The sequence below is a fragment of the Oryctolagus cuniculus genome, chromosome 7, assembly GCF_964237555.1.
Source record: "Oryctolagus cuniculus chromosome 7, mOryCun1.1, whole genome shotgun sequence".
Lineage (NCBI taxonomy): Eukaryota > Metazoa > Chordata > Mammalia > Lagomorpha > Leporidae > Oryctolagus > Oryctolagus cuniculus.
The window spans coordinates 60,736,317-60,759,765 of NC_091438.1; the positions used below are offsets into that span (position 1 = coordinate 60,736,317).

General features: G+C 55.2%; 1 protein-coding gene across 1 annotated transcript; it reads right to left on the reverse strand.

Moving 5' to 3' along the window:
- Positions 1 to 17,122: 17,122 nt before the first annotated feature.
- Positions 17,123 to 22,606, reverse strand: GSTM4 (glutathione S-transferase mu 4). The gene is made up of 8 exons (XM_002715799.5): positions 22,454 to 22,606; positions 22,079 to 22,154; positions 21,646 to 21,710; positions 21,261 to 21,342; positions 21,069 to 21,169; positions 19,420 to 19,515; positions 19,232 to 19,342; positions 17,123 to 17,626 (listed from the first exon to the last, which is right to left on the reverse strand). Exons 1-8 carry the CDS (start codon positions 22,487 to 22,489, stop codon positions 17,537 to 17,539), a joined length of 657 nt encoding a protein of 218 aa, XP_002715845.2. The 5' UTR covers positions 22,490 to 22,606; the 3' UTR covers positions 17,123 to 17,536.
- Positions 22,607 to 23,449: the final 843 nt, after the last annotated feature.

Genomic DNA, 23,449 nt, shown 5'->3' on the forward strand with positions numbered 1-23,449 from the left:
TGAAGGAATGGCTGCCTGCATTGTGTCTCCTGCCTCTGTTTGTAATCTGCTGCTGCCCACTACAATGTCTATGCCTAATATCCCCACTGTGGAAACAGTAGGAAGAGACCAACCTCCAAGAGGTGCCAAGACAGCAGCTGTAACACATCATCTATTCTGCGCTGTGCAGTCCCTGGGGAAGAGCTGAGGGTGCCGGCAGCTCTGCTCCGCAGTGTTCAGCAGGGGCCCTGCACCGTGCTGAAAGGGAAAGCCTCAGGCCCTGGTCCAGGCTGTGTCTCCCAGCCCAGGACACCGTGGGAGAGGCAGGGCGTCAGCAGTGTGTACGGAGCTGGCATCTGCAGGCTGAGACGAGGTAGGATTGAGGTTCAGTGTCAGAGTCACAGACGACGCTCGTGTGTGATCTCCAGAGCGTGGGTGCCCGCGTGGGGAAGCGCTGAGGTCCCAGGCCGGCCGCTCGTGCCGGGTTTGAGGGCGCACCTGGGAGCCCTGTTATGCGGCATTGTCCCGAGCCGTTCACGGGGGGCACGTTCCTTCCCTTCCTCGCTTTGTTCCTTTTCGTGGCCACGTGTCCTGTGTGACATGGGCAGGTCCCTATTTTCACTCCTCTGCACTGACCCTCTGCTCTGGGGGAGGCACGGCACCAGGCACGGTGGGACGTGCCAAGGTGACCCCGTGCTGGGGAACTGCAGGCACAGCAGCTGGGCAGGCCGTGTGGCAGCACCTGCGTGCCAGGAGCACCGCCTGGGCCCCACCTCTCTGCTAATCATGTCCCAGGGCAACGCGTCTGATGGCAGCACAGCCTGGTTTATCACAGACTCGGGCATTTGAGGCCACCGTCCCACCTCCTTTCAGCCTAGAATCTGTTACCTGTCCCACTCTCCCACCCAGAGCTGCGCCTTCTCAGCGCCTTCTCTTTGGGTCTGGCTCAGGGCCACACTTGCAGCCCTAGGGATTTAAGAACAGCTGGTCCACCTGTATGAGGGAAGGGAGCTATGGGTTGCAGCTTCAGCTTGGGGGTCAGGCAGCCCTGGATCTCTGCAAAGCCTTTGTCCACTACCTGAGCCCTCTCTCTCCTAGTAAGAAGGTGCACGAGGCTTGGCTGGGCGTCCTTCAGCCTGGTCCCTGGGCTGGGATGGAGGCAGGGAGGGTTGGGTAGCGGGAGACTGGGCTCCGTGCCCGCTGGGGAGGTCAGGACCTCCTGCTTCCAGGGAAGTGATCAGGGCCCCGCCTCGCTGTTTTCTGCGGGTTTATCTCCCTCTATCGACTTTCATCCAGGATTTGCTGAGTCGCTGGGTGAGATCTGGGCTCTGCCAGGCACACGTGCGTGCTCTAAGCGTCCTTGCTCTGTAAGAGTCCCCGCTCCGGGTGCGAACCCTGGCAATCCCGGAGCCTCCGGAGAAGAGAGAAATCTGTGTGGACAGGGACTGACGGGCTTGCTGTGGAGGGGAGCAGAGAGCACACGGGGCAGAGTGCAGCTGGGGCTCAGGCACAGCTGTGCATTGTGGGGAGGCAGCTCTCCTCCGTGCAGCTCAGGTTCCCTCCGGGTAAATATAGACCTGAACTCGCAGGGCGGTGGAGCGGACTTTCTGGGCGTCCACGGCCGTCTCCAGCGGGGCAGCCACCTTGCTCAGTGCAGAGTCTCCCTGACTGCTGGGTCCTATTCAGGAACGACCTCAGTCGAAGGTCGTTGAAGAGTGAGCTCCCCAGGGCCGTGGACCCTAAGGAGACCGTGTGGTTCTCCAGGCATGGAGCCCGCGGGCAGGCAGCTGCCAGGGTCCTGCCGTGCTGGGCCTGCACTGGGGCTGCTGGAAGCCCGGAGGGGCTGCAGACCCTGAGCTCTGCCCTGTCCATGTTTAGTAGTCTATGTGTGTGAGAGAGGCCTAAGGAAAACAAAGCAGCTGCAGAATCTCACCTTGGAAGCAGCTCAGGATTTTACACTGCAAGGTCCTGCCCGGTCCCTGTGACTTTCAGTGGACAGGTTCCACCCCCACCCCCCAGTAAAACCTCCCCTCAGAATCCTCTCTCCTTAGCACCAAATGGGTTACCTGGCCTGGGGACACTGAGCCATAAAACCTTCACGTCCTTTCTCCAAGGCAGGAGCCCTAGGGTGGGCTCCCTAGTCTGATAGCACTGGGTCGTGAAACTTGGGAGGAATTTTACCTGATTCATATCCAGCAACTCTTTGTCCTGGGGGAGGAGAAGGAGCAGAGGAAGGAGGAATGGCGGGAAGAACTGGACCCCTTTCCCTCATAAGTCCCAGTCTGAATAGAGACTGAGTGCTCAGCACTCGGCTCTCTGCTGAGCCTCCCGCCTGGCCTGCCAGGTGTACTCTCTCCATTAACCCATGCATCCTCGCTTTCCTGAGTCTGTGTGACTGGCACTCTCTCTCGGGTTCTGTCCCATCCGTTCTGATGGACGTCCTGCGCCATTAAACCTTGCTGCCTTGCTTACCACTGTTCTCTGTCTCACTGAATTCTTTCTCGCAGGAAGACAAGAACCTACCCCACCCATCTCCGCTAACACCCACTCCTAGGGCCTGCAGAAGATCACTGCCTACGTGGAGTCCAGCCGCAGCCTCCAGAGAGCTGTGTTCACGTAGGCGGCCACCTGGGGCAACAGGCAGGACTGTGAGAGGCCAGGAGATGGCAGTAAGGAGCCCGTGCTCAGCCTGCTGCCCAGGGCCCCGTGGGTAAAGCTGGTCTTCTAGAACCCCTGGCTCTGCCTTCTCCTTCCTTTTATTCCCTTCTTGTCCCCCAGATCTTTTTTTTTTTTTTTTTTTTGACAGGCAGAGTGGACAGTGAGAGAGAGAGAGACAGAGAGAAAGGTCAAGGTCTTCCTTTGCCATTGGTTCCCCCTCCAATGGCCACCGCGGCCGGCGCGCTGCGGCCGGCGCACCGCGCTGATCCGATGATGGCAGGAGCCAGGAGCCAGGTGCTTCTCCTGGTCTCCCATGGGGTGCAGGGCCCAAGCACCTGAGCCATCCTCCACTGCACTCCCTGGCCACAGCAGAGAGCTGGCCTGGAAGAGGGGCAACCGGGACAGAATCTGGCGCCCCGACCGGGACTAGAACCCGGTGTGCCGGCGCCGCTAGGCGGAGGATTAGCCTAGTGAGCCGCGGCGCCGGCCGTCCCCCAGGTCTTATTGGCCCTCTCTCCTCCCACCTGACACCTCTCACACAAGGCCCTTTACAGCCTCTGCCGTAAACTTCTTCACCTCTTGCACTAAGGCCAACCCCACCAGCCTGGCCGTTGGTGGCTAGGGCTTCTTTGGGGAGCCCAGCTGCACCCCTGGCCTGTGGAGCTCTGCGCTGGGCTCCTGCAGCACTGCCCTGAGGACCCGAGTTGCCTGGGTGCAGGCCCCGCTCCCTGGTCTGGTGGCTGCCCCAGCCCTGACTGTCCTCAGTGGAGCTGAAGCAGGTTTCCTCCGTGTCTTGTCTTATTCCCTCTGGCTCTGTGGATTGGCCAACTGTTAGTGCTGTTCCAAGGGATTGACCCCTGACCCTGGCAGTGGCTGGGCTCATAGGGAATGGGTGGGGTCCTGGGGGGTCTCGGACTTTGTGTTCCCATCAGTGTCCCCTCTTAGAGCAGGCAGCCCCCCCGAGGCTCTCTAGAGGACAGAGGGGGCCCTTTCTGGGCCTGGGCCTCTCACTCATGCCCCCTGCACCATGGCGTGCTCCCCATGGCTGTGCAAAGCCGTGCAGTTCCGTGAGCGGGACCAACGGAGTGGGGTCCCCAGCAGAGGGAGCTGGAAGCCTTTGGCCTCCGCACTGTGTGGCTCTGTCCCCTCTGCTAGGTATCCAAGGCCCTGTCTACTCATTTTCTCAGTGGCCTTGGAGGCCTCCCCAGGCTGGCTGCACAGCTGTCACCGGGACACTCGTTCCTGGGTTCCCTCCTCGCGTCCCTGGGCACCTATGGGATGCATTTCTTGAGTTGCTGCCTTGTGGATGAAGCGTCCACTCCATTGATACTCTGGCTGGGAACAGCATTGTGGAATCAAGACCTTCAGACTTCTGGTAGATTTATTCACTCTTTTCTGCTAGTGTCCATTTCTGATCAGAAGGCAGACACTAGACTGACTTGAATCCCTTCACAGATGGCCTGCTTTTTGACTTTTGTTTTTATTTGGTTTGTTTTGTTTTGTTCTTATTCTGTGATCTCTAAGTTGAAATCTGTGTATGGATCAAAGGCTGAACTTTTCCTGCTTCGTGTCCATCCGTGAACATTGTGAGCACAGACTTCACACACCTGACTCATCACTCCCTATTCCTTCATCTGCATGGCATCTTGAGAGAATTTTACATCACACTTCAGACAAAGCTGCCTCACAGCAGGCTGCTAGTCACTCAGCATTTCCTACACTATTATGCCAGAAAGAGGTGTGGTTTTGTCAGTCAGGTATTCAGCTAAGAGTGAACCATCAAATGGAAGACTCTCTCTCTCTCTCTCTCTCTCTCTCTCTCTCTGCCTCTCCTACTCTCTCTGTGTAACTCTGACTTTCAAATAAATAAATAAATCTTTTAAAAAATGGGTGGAGACTTGAATAAGTATTCCCAATAGTGAATATCCAAATGGCCAATAAACATATTGGCAGAGAAGTTAGAGACACCATCCGGTCCTACCACAGACCCACTAGAATGACAGTCACCCAAAGGACTGAGCCTTGTTGGTGAACTGGAGGAACTGGAACTCTCATATGCTGCTGTGGGACACCCACTTTTGAATCCTGGCAATATCACCTAGAGCTAAGTATACATCTACTTACAACCCAGAAATCTCACCCAACAAAAATGAGTACTTATATCTTTGAAGAGTCACATACAATAATGAGGGAAGCAGCTTTATTTTAAATAGTTGATAACTGATGATACTCCAGACACATCTGTAGATGAGTGGACAAATACACCGTGGTTGATTACGTAGCCCCATTGTTTATACACAGGAAGTTGAATGCTACAGTCAAAATCAACATACTGGGGCCAGCACCATGGTGCAGTAAGTTAATTCTACGCCTGCGGCACCGGCACCCCATGTGGGCGCTGGGTCACATCCTGGCTGCTCCTCTTCCAATCTAGCTCTCTGCTGAGGCCTGGGAAAGCAGTAGAAGATGGCCCTGCACCCTCCTGGGAGACTGGGAAGAAGCTCCTGGCTCCCAGCTTCGGATTAGCAGCTCTGGCCATTGCAGCTATCTGGGGAGTGAACCAACGGAAAGAAGACCTTTCTGTCTCTCCCTCTCACTGTCTGTAACTCTACTTCTCAAATAAATAAATAAAATCTTTTGAAAGAAAATCAATGTTCTGATGATACATGGACAACACGGATGAGCTTCATGGACACAATGTTGAGTAAAAGGATCCAGACATGAAAATCAAGGAGAAGGAAAATGACTGTGTGGTGATAGGGGTGAATGAATGGTGACCTTTGTGGGTGTGGATGGTGTTCATGGAAGGGACCTTGTCCAAGTGCTGGAAATAGTCTCTACCTGATCTGGGTGGTGATTACAGTAGTACAGAAACATCAGCACCCACAGAGGTGTGCACCCAAGATCTGTGCACATTCCTGCATGCAAGTTACACTTATTAAAAGTAACATGCTTTATGTATGATGTATTATTTTGTGTGTGCTGTTATTATCTGCTTCCTTCCATATGGTGTCAATGGCAAGATAGTATGTATGTTCTAAAAAGATTTATTTCACTTTTTTTTTATTTTGAAAGTCAGAATTACACAGACAGAGGAGAGGCAGAGAGAGAGAGAGAGAGAGAGAGGTCTTCCCTCTGCTGGTTCACTCCCCAATTGGCTGCAACAGCCAGAGCTGTGCTGATCTGAAGCCAGGAGCCAGAAGCTCCCTCTGGGTCTACCCACACGGGTTCAGGGGCTCAAAGACTTGGGCCATCTTCTACTGCTTTCCCAGGCCATAGCAGAGAGCTGGCTAGGAAGTGGAGCAGCCGGGATGCGAACTGGTGCCCATATGGGATGCTGGCACTGCTGGCAGTGACTTTACCCACTACACTACAGTGCTGGCCCCATATTTCATTTGTTTTAAAGGTAGAGTGACAGAGAGAGAGATCTTCCATCTTTCATGTATGTTCTCTAACTGGCCCTGATGTGACAGGGGCCAGGTGGGAGGAGAGAGGAACAATAAAGTGTTGGGGGTAGGAAGGGATGAAAAGCAGGAGACAGGAAGGAGAAGGTCCTGCCTGGGGTGCACGCTGAGCACGGGCTCCTCACTGCCATCTCCTGGCCTCTCTGGGCACTACTTGTTGTCCCACAATGGCCACAAAGGTGAACACAGGTCTCCACAAGAAGCGGCTGGACTTCATGTGGGCTGATTTCTCCTCCAGGCCCTGAGAGTAGGGACAGGGCAGAGCTCAGGGTCTGCGGCCCCTCTGGGCTTCCAGCAGCCCCAGTGCAGGCCCAGCACAGCAGGACCCTGGCAGCTGCCTGCCCGTGGGCTCCACGGCTGGTGAGTTAACTCCTCCAATGTCCTTTATTTAATGTCTACCCCGAGCTTGGGGCTTGATACCCTTTAGAAACGACACTGTGGGGGCCGATACTGTGTTGCAGCAGGTTAAAGCCCCAGCCTACAGCGCCGACATCCCATATGGGCGCCGGTTCAAGTCCTAGCTTCTCCACTTCCAATCCAGCTCTCTGCCTTGGCCTGGGAAAGCAGAGAGGATGGCCCAAAGACCCTGCAACCATGTGGGTAGACCCAGAGGAAGCTTCTGGCTCCTGGCTTCAGATCAGCTCAGCTCTGGCCATTGCAGTCATTTGGGGAGCAAACCAATGGAATGGAAGACCTCTCTCTCTGTCTCTACCTCTCTCTGTAACTCTGTCTTTCAAATAAATAAAATAAATATTTTTTTAAAAAAAGAAAGAAATGATGCTGTGGGTTTGGTACTAGCCTCAGAATCAGCTCTCTGATTCCCACATATGAGAAGAGAGACTGAGCTGCACACAGGGTAAGCACCTTCCTCGTGCTCGTGGGACCAGTAAGCAGCTTGGGGCTGGACTCAGCCTGGTTCCTTCCCGCCAACGCTGTGCTCTCTCTGCTGTGTGCCCGCCTCCCCTGCCCCCAGGGAGGCCTGTCACTCTCCTCACCACCACTGCCCCCTCAAAGAAAACCCTTATTTAAAAAATCTTTTTAACTGTAGTTGAAAGGCAGAGAAACAGAGGGAGAGATTCACACAGAAGAGATCTTCCATCTGCTGGTTCACTCCCCAAAAGCCCACAATAGCCCGGGCTGGACCAGGCCAAAACTAGAAGCCCTGGATTTAACCTGGGTCCCCCACGTGAGTGCCAGGGACTCAAGCACTTGAGCCATCAACTGCTACCTCCCAGGGTGCACATTAACAGGATCAGAAGTAGACGAGGTATGGGATGTAAGCAACCCAAGCAGTGTCTACACTGCTGTGCCAAATATCAGGCCTTCCAAAATAATTAGTTTTCTGAGGGAGACTCCTGGCTTGCCTGGGTTTGCACATGGAGCAGAGACCTCTCACATGACTAAGGGGCTGAGAATAAGACTGGGCAGCTTGAAATATAACCCAGATCTCATCCAGCAACTCGGCAAACCTGCATTTAAATGAAGGTTGAAGGACCAACAAAGGCCAAGATGAACTCCGATATTCCTGGAAAGCAGGGAGTGCCAGTTTCTCCACCTGGAGCCTGAGCCTTATCTCAGCCCTGCTGTAAGACACAGGACATAGTGCACTGTGGGTGCCCTCTACGGGATGCAGCGTGCCCGGATAATTGTTTAAGCATCCAAAGGGATCCAGGAGTGCTTTTATCCAAAGGGCCAAGTTTAGGGAGGCCACAGTTTGCAGCCCTGAGCTTTCCTCCATCCTTCCTCCAAAACCACAGATCTTCCTTAACCCCAAGATCACAAGCCTGGACCTGAGCCAACACTGATGAGAAACAGCTGAGGAGCCGCAGCTCTCAATGGGGAGTGGGCCGGGAAAAGAGCCCAGTCTGAAAGCCCTGTTGGAATAACGCATCAAACCCTAAGGCTGTGATAAACCAGGCTGTGGCGATTGGACAAGATGATCCCGGGAGACAGATGAGTAGTTGGCTGCTGAGGTCGAGGCGGTGCTCCCCAGCAGCCAGTGGGTATCACAAGCCCCGCCCAGCCTGTGGTGCCTGCAGTTCTGTAACTACGATCAGTTTCAGCAGGGACTCATCTTTGCACACTGCTGTGCCTCCCACAGAGGTCAGTGAGATAGAGGACTTGCCCCACCTCACAGATCACGTGGGAGGCTGGGGTCCAGGAGGAGATGGAGAGGGGGAGGGAAAGGAAGTCTGCATCGCCAAGCAAATCAAGGAAGGATCCTCTACTAGGGCACCTGTATTCACACTGAAATCCAGCACCAGCACAGCCCTGGGACCTCAGGGCTTCCACGCAGGGATCTGATTGTTGCCAAAGCTCTGTAGATCAAGTACAAGGACTGTCTGGGTCTCTGACACTGAACCTCATTCCTCCTGCTTTTCAGCCCTCCTGCTGCCAGCTACATACACACTGCTGAATGTCCTGCCTCTTCCACGGGGTCCTCAGGCTGGACAAGGGCCTGAGTCTTACCCTTTGCCACACAATTGGGAGAATGATTGATTGCTGTCCATAGACGCCAGTGGTTCACAGCAAGCCCAGCACAGCTGAGACTGGTTCTGCCAAATGAGAGTTCTTGTTCCTTTGACCTTATAGGATGTTGTAGAGAATAAAGTTGTCACAACAGATGTTCGATGTTGGGGCCAGCACTGTGGCATAGCGGGTAAAACCGCCTCCTGCAGTGCCGGAAACCCATATGGGCGCTGGTTCGTGTCCCGGCTGCTCCACTTCCAACCCAGCTCTCTGCTATGGCCTGGGAAAGCAGTAGAAGATGGCCCAAGTCCTTGGACCCCCGCACCCATGTGGGAGTCCTGAAAGAAGTTCCTTTCTCCTGGTTCTGATCAGCACAGCTCCGGCCAGTGCGCTGGGCAGAGGTCAGAGCAGGCAGGTGCCTCACTGTTCCCATGAAATATCTCCTTTCCTATTAGTTTGCATCTGTGTGTTCCAGGAGCAAGGGGATGGCGTGGGCCAGCTGGCAGAGGTCAGAGAGGGAGGGACCCTGACTGCTGACCTCGGCTACTCCAAGTGAACCCCAGTCCTACCGCTAACATCCCACCCGCCCTCTCCCCTGTACACTCTCCACCCGCACCTCCACCCCCACCCCCACCACCGGAGCTCCTGAGGGCTTCCCACAGAGGCTTCCACAGGTCCTACAGGAACCATGGCCTGGAACCTTCTCAGCTGCTCAGCGCCACCATGCCGCCCACCCCCAACCCGCCCCCAACCCGCCGGACGGACCCCTCGCTTATCCCACGAAAGCCCCAGGAACCCAATATCCCAGGCAACGTGCTGGTGCTGCGGGCCCCGCAGGACCGGCCTAGGACTTTTTGCACAGTGCCCCGCCCCCGCACTGATTCCCGCAGACCTGCAGCGCGGGAGCTCAGCGCCACCCTCAGGGAAGAGGAAGATCCAGTCGGCCCCGCCCCCAGGGATCCCCGAGCGAGGGCTGGGTGCCCAGAGGCCGAACGCAGAGCCGGAGCTCGCCGCTTCCCCAGCCCGGCCCAGAGGCTCCCTCCCCGGCTCCCTCTCCTTGGGTCCCAGGGAGTTGGCAGTGAGAGCCAGGCTCCACACAGCGTCGCAGTGCCCCTTTCCCGCCTCTGCTGGCATCGCTCGTCCGCACCCCTGGGTTCTGGGAAGCTCGAGCTGCCGGGGCGTGTACGTGCGCACCCGCCGCGGGCGCCGCCAAGGCTCCTCAGGCTGCTCCGGGGCGGAAGGGAGAGGACGCCGGACACGGGGCAGAGGGAGGGGGAAAGCGCCGAATCGTGTTGTTCTTTGCGGAATTTGGGGCATGCAGTCCTTAGGTCATGTGACTGAGGACTTGCGTTCATTCACAGTAAATGTTTTGACCCAGTCCGTGGATCTGAATCCAGGAAGCCGACCCAGGAGGCGGCGAGGTGTGGGGATGTGTGAGGTTCCTCTGCAGAACCCCCTGGTCAGTCTGATAGGTGTGGCTCATGTTGGCCTGGGCAGTGACCCTGAATGCAGGGGTCACAAAGAGAATGTGAGGACAGGGGACAGTCACTCAGTGGAAGCTGGGGCTGGCTGTCCTAGCGCAAGGCATGGACAGAGCCTGGCGTCCAGAGAGCAGCCTGGATGGCTCCCCACAAGACCACAGGCAGCTGGGCCTGGTGGGACCCACAGCGGTCCTCTCGGAGGCATTCTGGCCCTGGCCCTGGTCTCTGCCCCACGGACAGTCTTGAGTATGAGAAGGTAGCCTTTGAAGTCGCTTGTCACCTGGGACCCCTGGAGCAAACTCCGCAAGAACAAATCTTACTGGCCAGCTTTCTTCTCTGAAGGCAGAAGACCGATTCACAACCAAGGAACGTGCAATAAATTGGCCTGTGGCGGACTTTGCTTTGCTTTTAATTGACAAGAGAGAATGCACATCTGAAAAGAGATGAGTTGAACAAGAGAAATAGGTTTCCAAGTCGAAGGGCTGGGGTGCTGCCCTGCAGAGACGGAAGCTTTGGAAATCAACTCACATTGTGCTAGGGCTGTGGGGTGTGAACCCAGATTTCATCTCACTGCTGTTATGTCACAGAAACCAGGGGTCTATGTCTCAGGGAAGCTGGGCAGCTGGGAGACGGCGTTGCTGGGGCTGGCAGAGTGAGGTCTGTCGCTCCCCCTCTTCGTGGAGGAACGACACTAAGCCCTGCCTAGGCTTCATATCCGAGTCACGGCACCATTATGTCGCTCCCCCTCTTCGTGGAGGAACGACACAGGACCCTGCGCTGTTCTTTCTGTCTGCTCGGCCCTCCCCGGGTTTGCTGCTGGTTCTTCCCGGGTTGGCTACTATCCCTTCCACCTCCGTGGAAGGGCAGTTCCCCCTGGCCACATTCCCCACTTCCGCAGGGGAGCGGCACACCACCGGCCGGCTCTCTTGGGGGCTGCACAGGTGTTCCCTCAGATGTTCCCCTTAGATGTTCCTGGTGCATGCCGTCTCTCTCCTCCTTTATAGTCCTCCTCCGCCAATCCTAACTCGGCTGCCCACATGCCGAGTACGCTGCTCTCCAATCAGGAGCAAGTCCTACAGTTTATTGGTTGAACTGGAGGCAGCTGTGCGGAAGCTGTTTACTTCTCTCCCAGCGCCATATTGTGGGAGAGAAGATGCATAGAATAAGTCTTAATTCCAGTAACTCAGTCCAGTCCGGGCTGCTCCCCACAAGGTCCCTGTTGCAGATGCCCCCCCCCAATCCATTCAGACTGGGTCAGTCCTCCCAACGCAGTCCCCCATCAGTGTCCAGCCTCAAGAAGCAGTATCAGGATCCAAAGAGATCCCTGTAGGTGTGCCTACAGTGAGACCAGAGGGCCATGCACACATGAAAGTACCTGGCCCTGTGAAGAGTTGTGGTTCTTGGGGTCAGAATTGTGGTGCAGTGGGTAGAGCTGCCACCTGCAATGCCAGCATCCCATGGCGGCATCAATTCGAGTCCCGACCGCTCCACTTCTGATCCACATCCCTACTGGTGGTCTGGGAAGGGTGGCAGAGGATGGCTCAAGTACTTGGGTCCCTGCCACCCACATGAGAGACCTAGAAGAAGCTCCTGGCTCCTGGCTTCAGCCTAACCCAGCCATGTGGCCATCTAGAGAGTGAACCAGCAGATGGAACCCCCTCTCTCTCTCTCTAACTCTGACTTTCAAAAAAATAGAAGTTACAGTTCTCATCCACTGAAGATCTGTCTTTCTGAGGTTTTGTGCTTTGTTTTTTTTTTTTTTTTTTTTTGGATTTTGAAAATTATTTTTTTATCTACTTAAAAGGCAAAGAGAGAGAGAGAGAGAGAGAGAGAGAGAGAGAGATCTTCCTATCCACTGGCTGGTTCATGCCCCAAAAGCCAGGACTGGGCCAGACCAAAGCCAGAAGCCTATAACTCCATCCTGGTCTCCCATGTGGGTGACAGGGGCCTACCCAAATGAGCCACCACCTACCGCCTCCCAGGGTGTCTTAGCAAGAAGCGGGATCCGGAAGCAGAGCTGCTGGGACTGGATCCAGGACTCTGATACGAGTGCAGGCATCACAAGCAGCCCTGTGCACACACTGTACCACAATGCCTCATCTTCTTTCTGAGTTTTGTACATCTTGAACTTGGAAACATAACATTTCTAATTCCCACTGAGCTAATAATTTTTAAGGCTAACATTAATTAGAAAAATAATTTTTGAAAGACTGAGAACAGACATTGCTACATTAATATTTACACCTTGGGATCCTTCCCTGATGAAACAATACACACAATTGTTGAGATCCTCCCATATACTAGGCACTGTAGAGTTAGCCCTTCAAGAACAGTAGTTTGGTTAGAGGCCAGAGTTAGGAAGTACAGAGGACAGGTTTTGAAAATGGGGCACAGGGGCCAGTGCTGTGGTGCGGTAGGTTAAGCCTCCACCTGTGGTGCAGGCATCCCATATGGGTGCCAGTTTGTGTTCCAGCTGCTCCTCTTCTGATCCAGCTCTCTGCTATGGCCTGGGAAAGCAGTAGAAGATGGCCCAAGTGCATCCAAGGGCCCTTGCATCCACGTGGGAAGACCTGGAAGAAGTTCCTGGCTCCTGGCTTTGGACTGGCCCAGCTCTGGCCATTGCAGCTATTTGGGGAGTTGAACCAGCAGATGGAAAACCTCTCTCTCTCTCTCTCTCTCTCTCTCTCTTTCTCTCTCTCTCTGTAACTCTGCCTCTCAAATAAATAAATAAATCTCTTAAAAAAGAAAGAAAATATGGGGCACAACTTAATGTTGTCATACATTTTTAATGGCTACAACTGGGAAGTGGTCCCAGAATGTAGTAGGTTGAGTATGCTGCTAAAAAGCCTGCAGTGCACAGCCCAGCCCCCACCTCCCTCAACACACACAAAGAATAACGCAGTCCAGAATGTCAGCAGTGTCCAGGTTAAGGAACCCTGGTGCCTGACCCGTGAACGAGTCAAGCTCGTGTTGGACAAACACTGTCCTCAGAATGCTGGCCAGTAGGAAGGCAAGCAGAGCGGCCACGCCCCCGGAGACCAGGCAGCAGGAGGTGTACCTTGTAGGGGGGATCTCATGCCTGCAGGTCAGGAAAGAGACGAAGCCCGGGCAGGGAATGGGACTTCCAGGGCAATGTAGTCTTCCAGCGCTCAGGGAAGGGAGTGGTGTGACTCACACACGGCAGCCTCCAGCAGGGCTCATGGAGCTCAGTGCCATGGGTCATTCTCCAGGAGATGCCGGGGTAGGGCTCAGCAGGATGAGCTGTGCTTGTTTTTTTGTTGTTGTTGTTGTTTGTTTGGTTTTTTTTGTTTTGTTTTGTGTTTTGTTTTTTAAAGGTATTCACCATGACTGAGAAGCGTGTACAGAGAGATCCTTCAAGTCATTGCCAACTTAACCACGGCTTGACTGCTCTCAACACTGCCCCCTCCAGGGGGTGGCCAAAAGCTGAATGCATCATAAGCAGCCGGTGAGTACCCTGGACACGGACAGCCCAGCCGGGCGGAGGCCACCAGAGCAGCGGCCGCTTTCCTGCTCTCCACGCACCTTTCCACACCTCCCAGAAACCCTCGGGCCTACACAAGGCACACAGATGACCCTCCCTCCGGACAGCCTGAAATGGGGATTACATCCTCCTCGGAGCTGTGTTTGGATGAGCCTCAGCTAGTACACCCCAAATGGAAGAAGCGGGCCCCTCCCCTCAGCGGATACACCTCATGGGTTTTTTTTGTTATATTTTGCAAACAATTTCAGTAATTATTGTGATCAGTTTGTGTGAACAGTTTTGAAATCGATGCAGGGCCAGCATTGTGGCATGGCGGGCTAAGCCCCTGCCTATGACACTGGCATCCCATATGAACTCTGGTTCATGTCCTGGCTGTTCCACTTCCAGTCCCGCTCCCTGCTAATGGCCTGGGAAAGCAGCAAAAGATGATCGAAGTGCTTGAGCCACTGCACCCACGTGGGAGACCTGGATGGAGTTCTGGGCTCCTGGCTTCAGCCTGGCCCAGCCCCCACCACTGCAGCCATTTGGGAAATGAACCAGCAGGTGAAAGACATCTCTCTCTCTCTCTCTCATTTTGCCTGTCAGTTTCACTCCTCCTTCCCTCCCCCTCCAAAAAAGCACAGCACGGAGGCTCCAACCAGCGCTCCAGTGTGGGATACTGGCATCAGAAGTGGCAGCTTAACCTGCTGCACCACATTGTTGGCCCCAGAACCACACACTGCTGTTGAGTGGGTCTCCTGGGTCATAAGGACATGTGTGTTTTGCTCTAGCTGACATCGCCAAGATCCCAAAGTGGCCGTCCTCCAAGCAATGTGTGAGTTCCAGTTACTTCCGAAACTCAGTGTCACTGCTTTGGGTGCTTGCTGTTCCCTGGGCGTACAGGTGATCTTACAGTGCTCGTAACTCCTCTGCTATGGAATGATCTTGTCATTTGCTTACTGGCCATTTGGATATGCACTTCTGGGACATGACTGTGTAAGTCTTAACCCCTTTTTTAACAAATGTTTTTGGGTACATAGTTTTGGGGTAAGAGTTCTGTGTTGATGTATGTTTTCTCCCATTGGAGCCATGCATGGATAGCTGACCACAAAATCAACAACTCTTTCTATTAGCATGATTAGGGAACTGAACTACTAGAAATTTTCTCTGAAACAACTCGCTCTACAGTTTTTGATTTACAGTTAGAACTGTCTCATGGAACTCCAGGGACTGCTTTCAGGATCCCCGTGGTTCCCAAACCTGCAGATGCTCCAGTCTCTTGTAGAAAATGGTGCAGTATTTACATAAGCTACGCACATGCTCCCACACACTTTAAATCATCTCTCCATTACTTACGATCCCTAGGACAATGTAAGTATCATACAAATTTTTATTGTACTGCAGCATCTAAGAAATAGTGATCCCAAAAAAGGTCTGTGCATACTCGGCATAGACATATTTTTTGTTGATTTTCAAGTGCAGCTGACTCGATTCATGGAATGGAACCCAGAATATGGAGAGCCACACACATCGAGAGGGAGTGATGAAGACGAAGGGATGGATTCACGCATCGGGTGGAGGAAGCCTGTGCTTAGACCATCCACAGGGACATCAGACTGCATGATCCCGCATTTGCTTCTTTTTTAAAATTTTTTTTCTTTTTTTTCTTTTTCTTTTTTTTTTACAGGCAGAGTGGACAGTGAGAGAGAGAGAGAGAGAGAGAGAGAGAGAAAGGTCTTCCTTCCGCTGGTTCAATGGCCGCCGCAGCCGGCGCACCGCACTGATCCGAAGGCAGGAGCCAAGTGCTTCTCCTGGTCTCCTATGTGGGTGCAGGGCCCAAGCACTTGGGCCATCCTCCACTGCCCTCCCGGGCCACAGCAGAGAGCTGGACTGGAAGAGGAGCGACCAGGACAGAATCCAGCACCCCGACTGGGACTAGAACCTGGGGTGCCAGCACCTCAGGCGGAGGATTAGCCTAGTGAGCCACGGCGCCAGCCAAAATATTTTTTTTTATTGGTCTCCTTGGGAGACCAGGAGGAAGCACCTGGCTTCTGGCTTCAGATCGGCGCAGCGCGCTAGCCGTAGCGGCCATTTTGGGGGTGAACCAACAGAAAAAGGAAGACTTTTCTCTCTGTCTCTCTCTCACTGTCTAACTCTGTCCAAAACAACACTTTTTTTTTTTATTTGTTTGAAAGGCAGAGTTAGAGAAAGGCAGACGGAGAGACAGAGAGAGAGAGAGAGAGGGAGGGAGAGAGAGAGAGAGAGGTCCTCCATCTGCTGGTTCACTCTCCATACGACCACAATGGCTGGAGCTGCGCTGATCTGAAGCCAGGAGCCAGGAGCCTCCCCAGGGTCTCCCACATGGGTGCAAGGGCCCAAGGACTCCAGCCATCCTCCACTGCCTTCAAGGCCACAGCAGAGAGCCAGATCGGAAGTGGAAGAGCCAGAACTCAAGCCAGTGCCTGCATGGGATGCTGGCGCTGCAGGCAGCGGCCCTGCCCGCCACACCACAGCGTGGGCCCCTGCGTATGCTTCTGATGACAGAATCACAGAAAAGCACCACATGCAGAGCACCTACAAAAGGATTCAACTCAGACGAACATTAGCCTTCTCAGAAATGCTTGCAGCCGGCGCTATGGCATAGTGGGCTAAGCCTCCACCTGCAGTGCTGGAATCCCATATGGACGCCAGTTCAAGTCCTGGCTGCTCCACTTCCGATCCAGATCTCTGCTGTGGCCTGGGAAAGCAGTGGAGGATGGCCCAAGTCCTTGGGCCCCTGCACCTGCATGGGAGACCTGAAAGAAGCTGCTGGCTCCTGGTTTCGGATCGGTCCAGCTCTGGCCGTTGTCACCATCTGGGGAGTGAACCAGCGGATGGAAGACCTCTCTCTCTGTCTGTCTCTCCCCTCTCTCTGTCTGTCACATTACCTCTCAAATAAATAAAAAATTAAATAAAAAATGCTTGCTATCAGAAAACAATGAATCCACCAGAGGACTAAAGGTCACCATGCTATAGTTCTATACCCACCCAAAGTAATAAAGATAAAGATGTTATCAGTAAAGCAAGGACTCAGAAAATGCATCCCACAGGTGCCCAGGGAAGCAAGGAGGGAACCCAGGAACGAGTGTCCTGGTGACAGCTGTGCAGCCAGCCTGGGGAGGCCTCCAAGGCCACTGAGAAAATGAGCAGAGACAGGGCCCTGGACACCTAGCAGAGGGGACAGAGCCACACAGTGTGAAGTCCAAAGGCTCCTGGCTCCCCCTGCTGGGGACTCCACCCTGCTGCTCCCACTCACGGAGCTGCACGGCTCTGCACAGCCACGGGGAGTGCACCATGGGGCGGGGCGGGGGGGGGGGCAAGACGAGAAGCCCAGGCCCAGAAAGGGCCACCTCTGTCTTCTACAGAGTTTTGGGGGGCTGCCTGCTTTAAGAGGGGTCACACATGGGAGCACGAAGTCTGAGACCCCCCAGGACCCTATTCATTCCCTATGAGCCCAGCCACTGCCAGGTCAGGGGTCAGCCAGCACTAGGAAGCAGCAGTGAGAGCTAGCAAGTGTGGGGAGCCAGAGGCAAGAAGATGAGACACAGAGGAAACGTGCTCCAGGCTTTACTGGGGGGGGGGAGGGGGGGGAGGCAGCCACCACCTGGGGGAGGGGCCTGCACTGTAGGCAATGCTGGTCCTTCAGGGCAGGGCTAGAGGAACCCAGGGCCGAGCTCCACAGGCCAGAGGTCCAGCTGGGCCCCTGCAAGCAGACACAGCCATTGGTGGGCAGGATGCCGGCTGATCTTAGTGCTGGACACAGCCACGCTCAGCACGGGAGCTGAGGCTTTCAAGCACCTAGAAGCGACTGGAGCCAGGCGGGAGGGAGGTGGGCCGGTGAGGCCCTGGGGATGGGAAGGGAATGAAACGGAGAAGGCAGTGCCAGGCGCAGGGAGACGGGCTCCCCAGGGCCCGGGCAGCAGGCTGAGCTCCGGCTCCTCGGCTCCTCGCTCGCGTCTCCCGCCCTACTTGTTGCCCCACGTGGCCACCTTTGTGTACAGCGGTCTTGGCAGGAAGCGGCCGGACTTCATGTAAGCAGAGATCTTCTTCAGGCCCTGGCAGAGTGGGAAAGAGGAAGTCAGAACTCCGCACCTGCTGAAGCACACAGAGGGCGAGCAGGCCCCCAGGCCTGGCCGAGTTCCTCCCCATTCTGTGCTCTCTGCTGCACTCCCCTCCTCCTTCCCCACGGGAAGCCCTGGCGCTGTCTGCTCAAACATTCTCTTGTTCTCATGGAAAAGCTCCTAGTGTATCTGAATTAATACACCTAAGAGGACACGGGGTTTAAAACATGACAATGCATGTCAGAAGCTAGCCCCGATCTCCCCCAGTGACTCAGCAAATCCTGGGTGAAGGTGGATACAGGGAGATGACCCAGCAGAGAATGGTCCAGACCAGCCCTTAATCATTTCCATGAAAGGAAGAAGTCCACATTTTTTCACACAGAACCTGAGCCCAATCTCTCTGTGCCCCAAACTAGCTCATTTCCAGCCAGCCATAGCAGACCAGGCCAAAGGAAATGCATGCACCGTGCCCCCTCTTACCAGGGCAGGCAGGTGACCAGCCCAGATAACTGTTACAGGTTTTAAAGAGATCCAGGTCCGCCTGCAACCAAAAGGCCGGGCGCAGGCCAAGGGCTGCACCCCAGTCCTCCATTCCCCCCGCTCGCTCCCACAGCCACCAGCACCTCCTCAATCCCCATGGCCACAAGCCTGGACCGGAGTAGCTGAAAGGGGCATCTCTTCATGGGGAGTGGGACAGGAAATAGACCAGAGGCTGAAAACCTGTTGGACTGCTGCCTCAAATTCCCAAGTCTGTGATAAATGAGGCTTTGCTGCAATCACACAAGCTGAGCCCGGCTGATGGAAGAGTGGCTGGGAGCTGCGGTCAGGCTGTGCTCCCCAGCATCCAGGGGGTGCCACACACCCCGCCCACTCTGCCGGGCCTGCAGCTCTCCAACTACGCTCAGTTCCAGCACGGAGTCGATCTTTGCATGGCCCCCTGTGCCTGACACCATGGCTCTCCCCAAGGAGAAGGTCAGTGCATAGGAATGAAAAGAAATGTCCTAAGTCCCATGTCACAGACACAGAGCACGTGCGACCTCAGAGGAGGAAAAGAGTGCCCACCGCGAGACACTTCATGGGGCACCCACCCGTGCACTCAATTCCAGCACCAACATCAGCGCTGGATCTTGGCGCTTGCCTGGCTGTACTCTGAAAGTGCAAAGTGCTCTGAGTTCACAAGCGAGGATTATCTGTGACTCTGACCCTGAACTTCAACCCTACCTTGTCTCAGCCCTCCTGATGCCAGTTATAAACACGCTGCCGAATGCCCTGCCTCTCCCATAGTGTCCTGAGAGGCAAGACCCAGGTTTGTCCTTTTAGCACAAAACCAGAATGATTGACTGCTGTCCATAGAAGCCAGAGGCTCTGGAACTTACTGGGCCTCTACAGTTCATTTCCTCAACTGTCAAATGGGAGTGATCATTCTATGAACTTTATAGCAACGCGGAAACGACTAAAATGATCACAATAAAGATGCCGAGCGTGGCTCCTGGCGTAAAGCCAGTGCTTGAAAACACCGGCCACCGTGCACTGGAGCTCCAGCATCGGGGAAAGGGGCAGGAAAAAGAGCCTCCAAGAGGAAGGAGGGCCGGGCGTCACCTCAAAGCGAGCCACGAAGTCCTTCAGGTTTGGGAACGCGTCCAGACTCCGGGGCTCAAAGACGCGGTGCAGGTCGAGAATGTCGTAGGCCAGGAAATCCACGAAGGTGAGCTGCAGGAGGCCGAGGGTGAGGGTGTGCAATGCTGTATCCCGGCTGGAACGACCCCTCCTCCTTCCCTGCGCTTTACCTTGTCCCCTGCGAACCAGGGCCGACTCCCCAGGAACTGCGAGAAGTGCTTCATGGTCTCCGGGAGCCCCTTCAGGTATTCGGGCTTCAGCTTCTCCTGAGACAGAAATCAGCTGTCAGCGCCGGCAGAGCTGCCCAGCAGGAGGCGTGGCCCCGCTGAGACTGGCACTGGCACTTTGATTTCATTCAGTGGCATTTACCAGAATTCTAATGGGTACCGGACCCCATCACTAAGAGGCAGGCAAAGAGGACTCCAAACACTGACGCTCACTCTGTCACCACTGATGTCCAAACAACCTCCTGTGGGACAAACCTATGAGTGACAGGAGGACCTACCAGGCTCTGGACCCTGACATCGGGCAAAAGGAGAGAAAGAAACAAAGAAAATAGTTCAAGGAATGAAGTCAAAAGTTCCAGGGGCCGGCACTGTGGTGTAGTGGGTAAAGCCGCCGCCAGCAGTGCCAGCATCCCATATGGGCACCAGTTCGCATCCCGGCTGCTCCACTTCCTAGCCAGCTCTCTGCTATGGCCTGGGAAAGCAGTAGAAGATGACCCAAGCCCTTGGGCCCCGCACCCACATGGGAGACCAGGAAGAAGCTCCTGGCTCCTGGCTTCGGATTGGTGTAGCTCCGGCCATTGTGGCCAACTGGGGAGTGAACCATCGGATGGAAAACCTCTTTCTCTCTCTCTGCCTCTCCTTCTCTCTCTGTGTAACTCTGACTTTCAAGTAAAATAAATAAATCTTTAAAATAAAAAGTTCTAGACAGGGGCTGGAACAGTGGCATAGTGGGTAAAGCCGCCACGTGTAGTGCTGCCATTCCATATGAGCGTCGGTTCACATCCCAGCTGCTCCACTTCCGATCCCGCTCTCTGCTATGGCCTGGGAAAGCAGTAGAAAGATGGCCCAAGTCCTTAGACCCTTGCATCTGCGTGGGAGACCCGGAAGAAGCTCCTGGCTCCTGGCTTTGGATCAGCACAGCTCCGGCCATCGCAGCCAATTGGGGAGAGAACCAGTGGATGAAAGACCTTTCTCTCTGTGTGTGTCTCTCTCTCTGACACTTCCTCTCAAATAGATAAATAAAATATTTAAAAGAAAGAAAAAAGTTCTAGACAGCAGGGTAGCATGTTATGGACATTTGACTGTCTGGAAGTTGTGGAGAGTTCGAGGGTGAGTAGGAGGAGGAACAAAGGCCCTGTGGTTGAACCTGAGCTCCCAAGGTGTCCTGAATCACGCTGGTGGGGAAGCAGTTGGGCAAAGTTCAAAGTGAGGGCGTCCGTGGAGTTTCCCACCTTGCACACCTTTTTCTCATGGACAGGAGCCCACAGGTGGCAGAAAGCAGCTGGGAGAGAGACGGCCCCTGGTGGATGTCACATGTCAGGGTGAGGAGCGCTCTGGATACACGACTTTACTCCCTAGGGACTGAGTGTCCCGGCTGGGGAGGCTGGACTCTGCCCTACGCTGGTTGGGAATGACTCGGGAGTTTTCACTTGGGGTGAGGTCACTGGCAGCAACACAGAAACCACTGGGAGGATAAGTAGCTCCAAAAAGTGCAAAGGAGAAACAGGATCCCCGTACATGGGAATTCCAGAGCTCTGACCCCGCATCCAACGCTGCCCAGCTGAGCCCCTGGAGCATAGCAGATGACTCACGAAGTCTGGGCTGTAGCAGACTTCAGCCAGCTGATTGGAAACGTCCATAGCCTGGTTCTCCAGAATGTCCACGCGAATCCTCTCCTCTTCCGTCTCCCCACCTGCAGCCCACACCACAGAGACCTAAGTGTCCCGGCCCAGCCACACCCAGGGGACGCCCCCCGCCCCCGCCCTACAGCCAGCCCCACTCACACAGGCCATGCTTGCGGGCCAGGTAGCGCATGATGGCGTTGCTCTGCGTGAGCTTGTGAGTCCCATCAATTAGGTAGGGCAGCTGCGTGGTGACCAGGGCAGTCAGCTGGGCTCCCGGGCTCCCAGCATCCCCTTCCCCGAGCAGGGGCAGACGGGACACCTGGCACCCTCTGTGCCTGGCCCATGGCAGGCTCTAAGCACACACTCTGTGCAGTGAGTGAGTGAGCTATGATACAGAACATCACGGAAAAGCACTGTAGAGAACCAGGGTGACAGTGGTGAGCACAAGGCCCTGACCTCAAACCTCCAAGCTGGGGAAGGAGACGGAGGCTCAGACACCTTGCACCTCCCCCATCCCATCCCCAAATCCGTCCCCTGCACCTACATTGGGAAAGTCCAGGCCCAGCTTGAATTTCTCACTCAGCCACTGGCTTCTGTCATAGTCGGGAGCTGTGGATTAAACAAAGTGAGAGCAAAACCTCCCCAGTGTGCAGCCCTCTCCTCCAGGACCCTCCCCCAAGACAGGCATCTGGGATCTGAACCACTGGGTGTCATATCCAGGTCTGGGGGAAAGAGTGAAGGTATGGGCCCTGGACTCTGCATGCAACAGGCTTCTAAAAGGTGTGGGGACGTCCAAGTAAGACCTCAACCCAATCACAGCCACAGGGGTGTCCAGCTCCCCCACCCTGCGCCCTGCCTTGGGCAGGCTCAGCTCCAGCAGGTGGGGGCTGCAGAGGCCAGCAACAGGTGGTCACACATAGGTTGCTCTGTGTCAGTCAGCAGGGGCAGGGTGGAGGTCAGAGTAGGCGGAGCATTACCGTCCCCCATCGTGTATCTCTTTTCCTCATAGCTGGTGTCCGTGTATTCCAGGAGCAGGCGGATGGCGTGGGCCAGCTGTGGAAATACCCCGAGGGCAGAGGTCAGAGAGGAAGCCTGACTGCTGACCTCATCTCCTCAAAGTGAACCCCCGTTTATTTCCTAGTGCCCCGCTACGCGCGCGCGCGAACACACACACACTCCCCAGCGTCCCGCTACACACACGGGCACACACACACACACACACACACACACACACACGTAGGCTTCCCACGTCCTACTAGAACCACGGCCTAGAATCGGCCCAGCTGCTCAGCGTCCTACTCCGGCCCCGTGCCCCCGTGCCCCGTGCCCCGCCGGGCGGACCCCTCGCTCACGCCGCGTATGTCCCAGTAACCCAGGGTCAGGGGCATTGCGCTGGTGCTGCGGGCTCAGCCAACAGGTCTCAGCGGCACACGCCGCGGACTTTATCCGGGTACACAGCGAGGGCGGGGGCGGGGCTGGCGATCGCCCCGCCCCCTCTCATGCTTTCTCCAGTCCTGGGCCCCGGAGCGCGGACTTCAGCCCCACCCACAGGAAGGAGGAAGATCCGAATCTGCGCTCAGCACTCCGGGTGCGCAGAGGCCGATGCACGGCCCCGGAATTGGCAGTGCCCTCGGTGTATGAGCCCGGCCTTGAAACAGCAACGCGGTCCTCTGCTTCCTCTGCTGGCATTGGCATCGCTCGGGCTGCCGAGCTCCTGCTGGCCCTGGGAGGCCCGGGCCACGCGGGTCCCTTTCGGTGCGCTTCATTGGGCGATTTTCGTCACGGTTTGAACGTCACAGGGCGTGCGGCGTAGACCTGGATGGTATGGTTCAGTCGTGTGTATGTGGCTTCTTCATGCCATCAGGAGGCAACAAACATGAGACGTGTGGGGCTGCTGCCAGAGTCGGAGGGCCTGGTACTGTATTGTGCACAGAAGTAGCATACTCGGAAATAGCCGTGATGCTATATACACGCATACAGTAACCCAGCCGCACGGTCGCTATCATGGCCCTGTGTTCTGCACTCACAGGGCCCGGCTGGGGGCACGGGCTGGCATCACCGCCCCAACGAGAGCAGGCATTGCACCGCCGTGCCGTAGAGGCCGCACCATCAACTAGGGAATGTTTCGGCTCCACTGTCCTGTGCTGGGACCCCCTACGTGCATGGAGTCCTTTGTTGATCTCACGTGGCACTGACTATGCTTATAGTTGTCGCCATACATTAAGGGTTTGTCATTCTGAGTTTGGAGAGTTCGAATTTCTAGATCCAATCGAGAAAAATCATTATTTTTAAAGCTAACATTAACTAAAATGATTTTGAAAGATATAAAGAAAGGTAGTTACAATAGT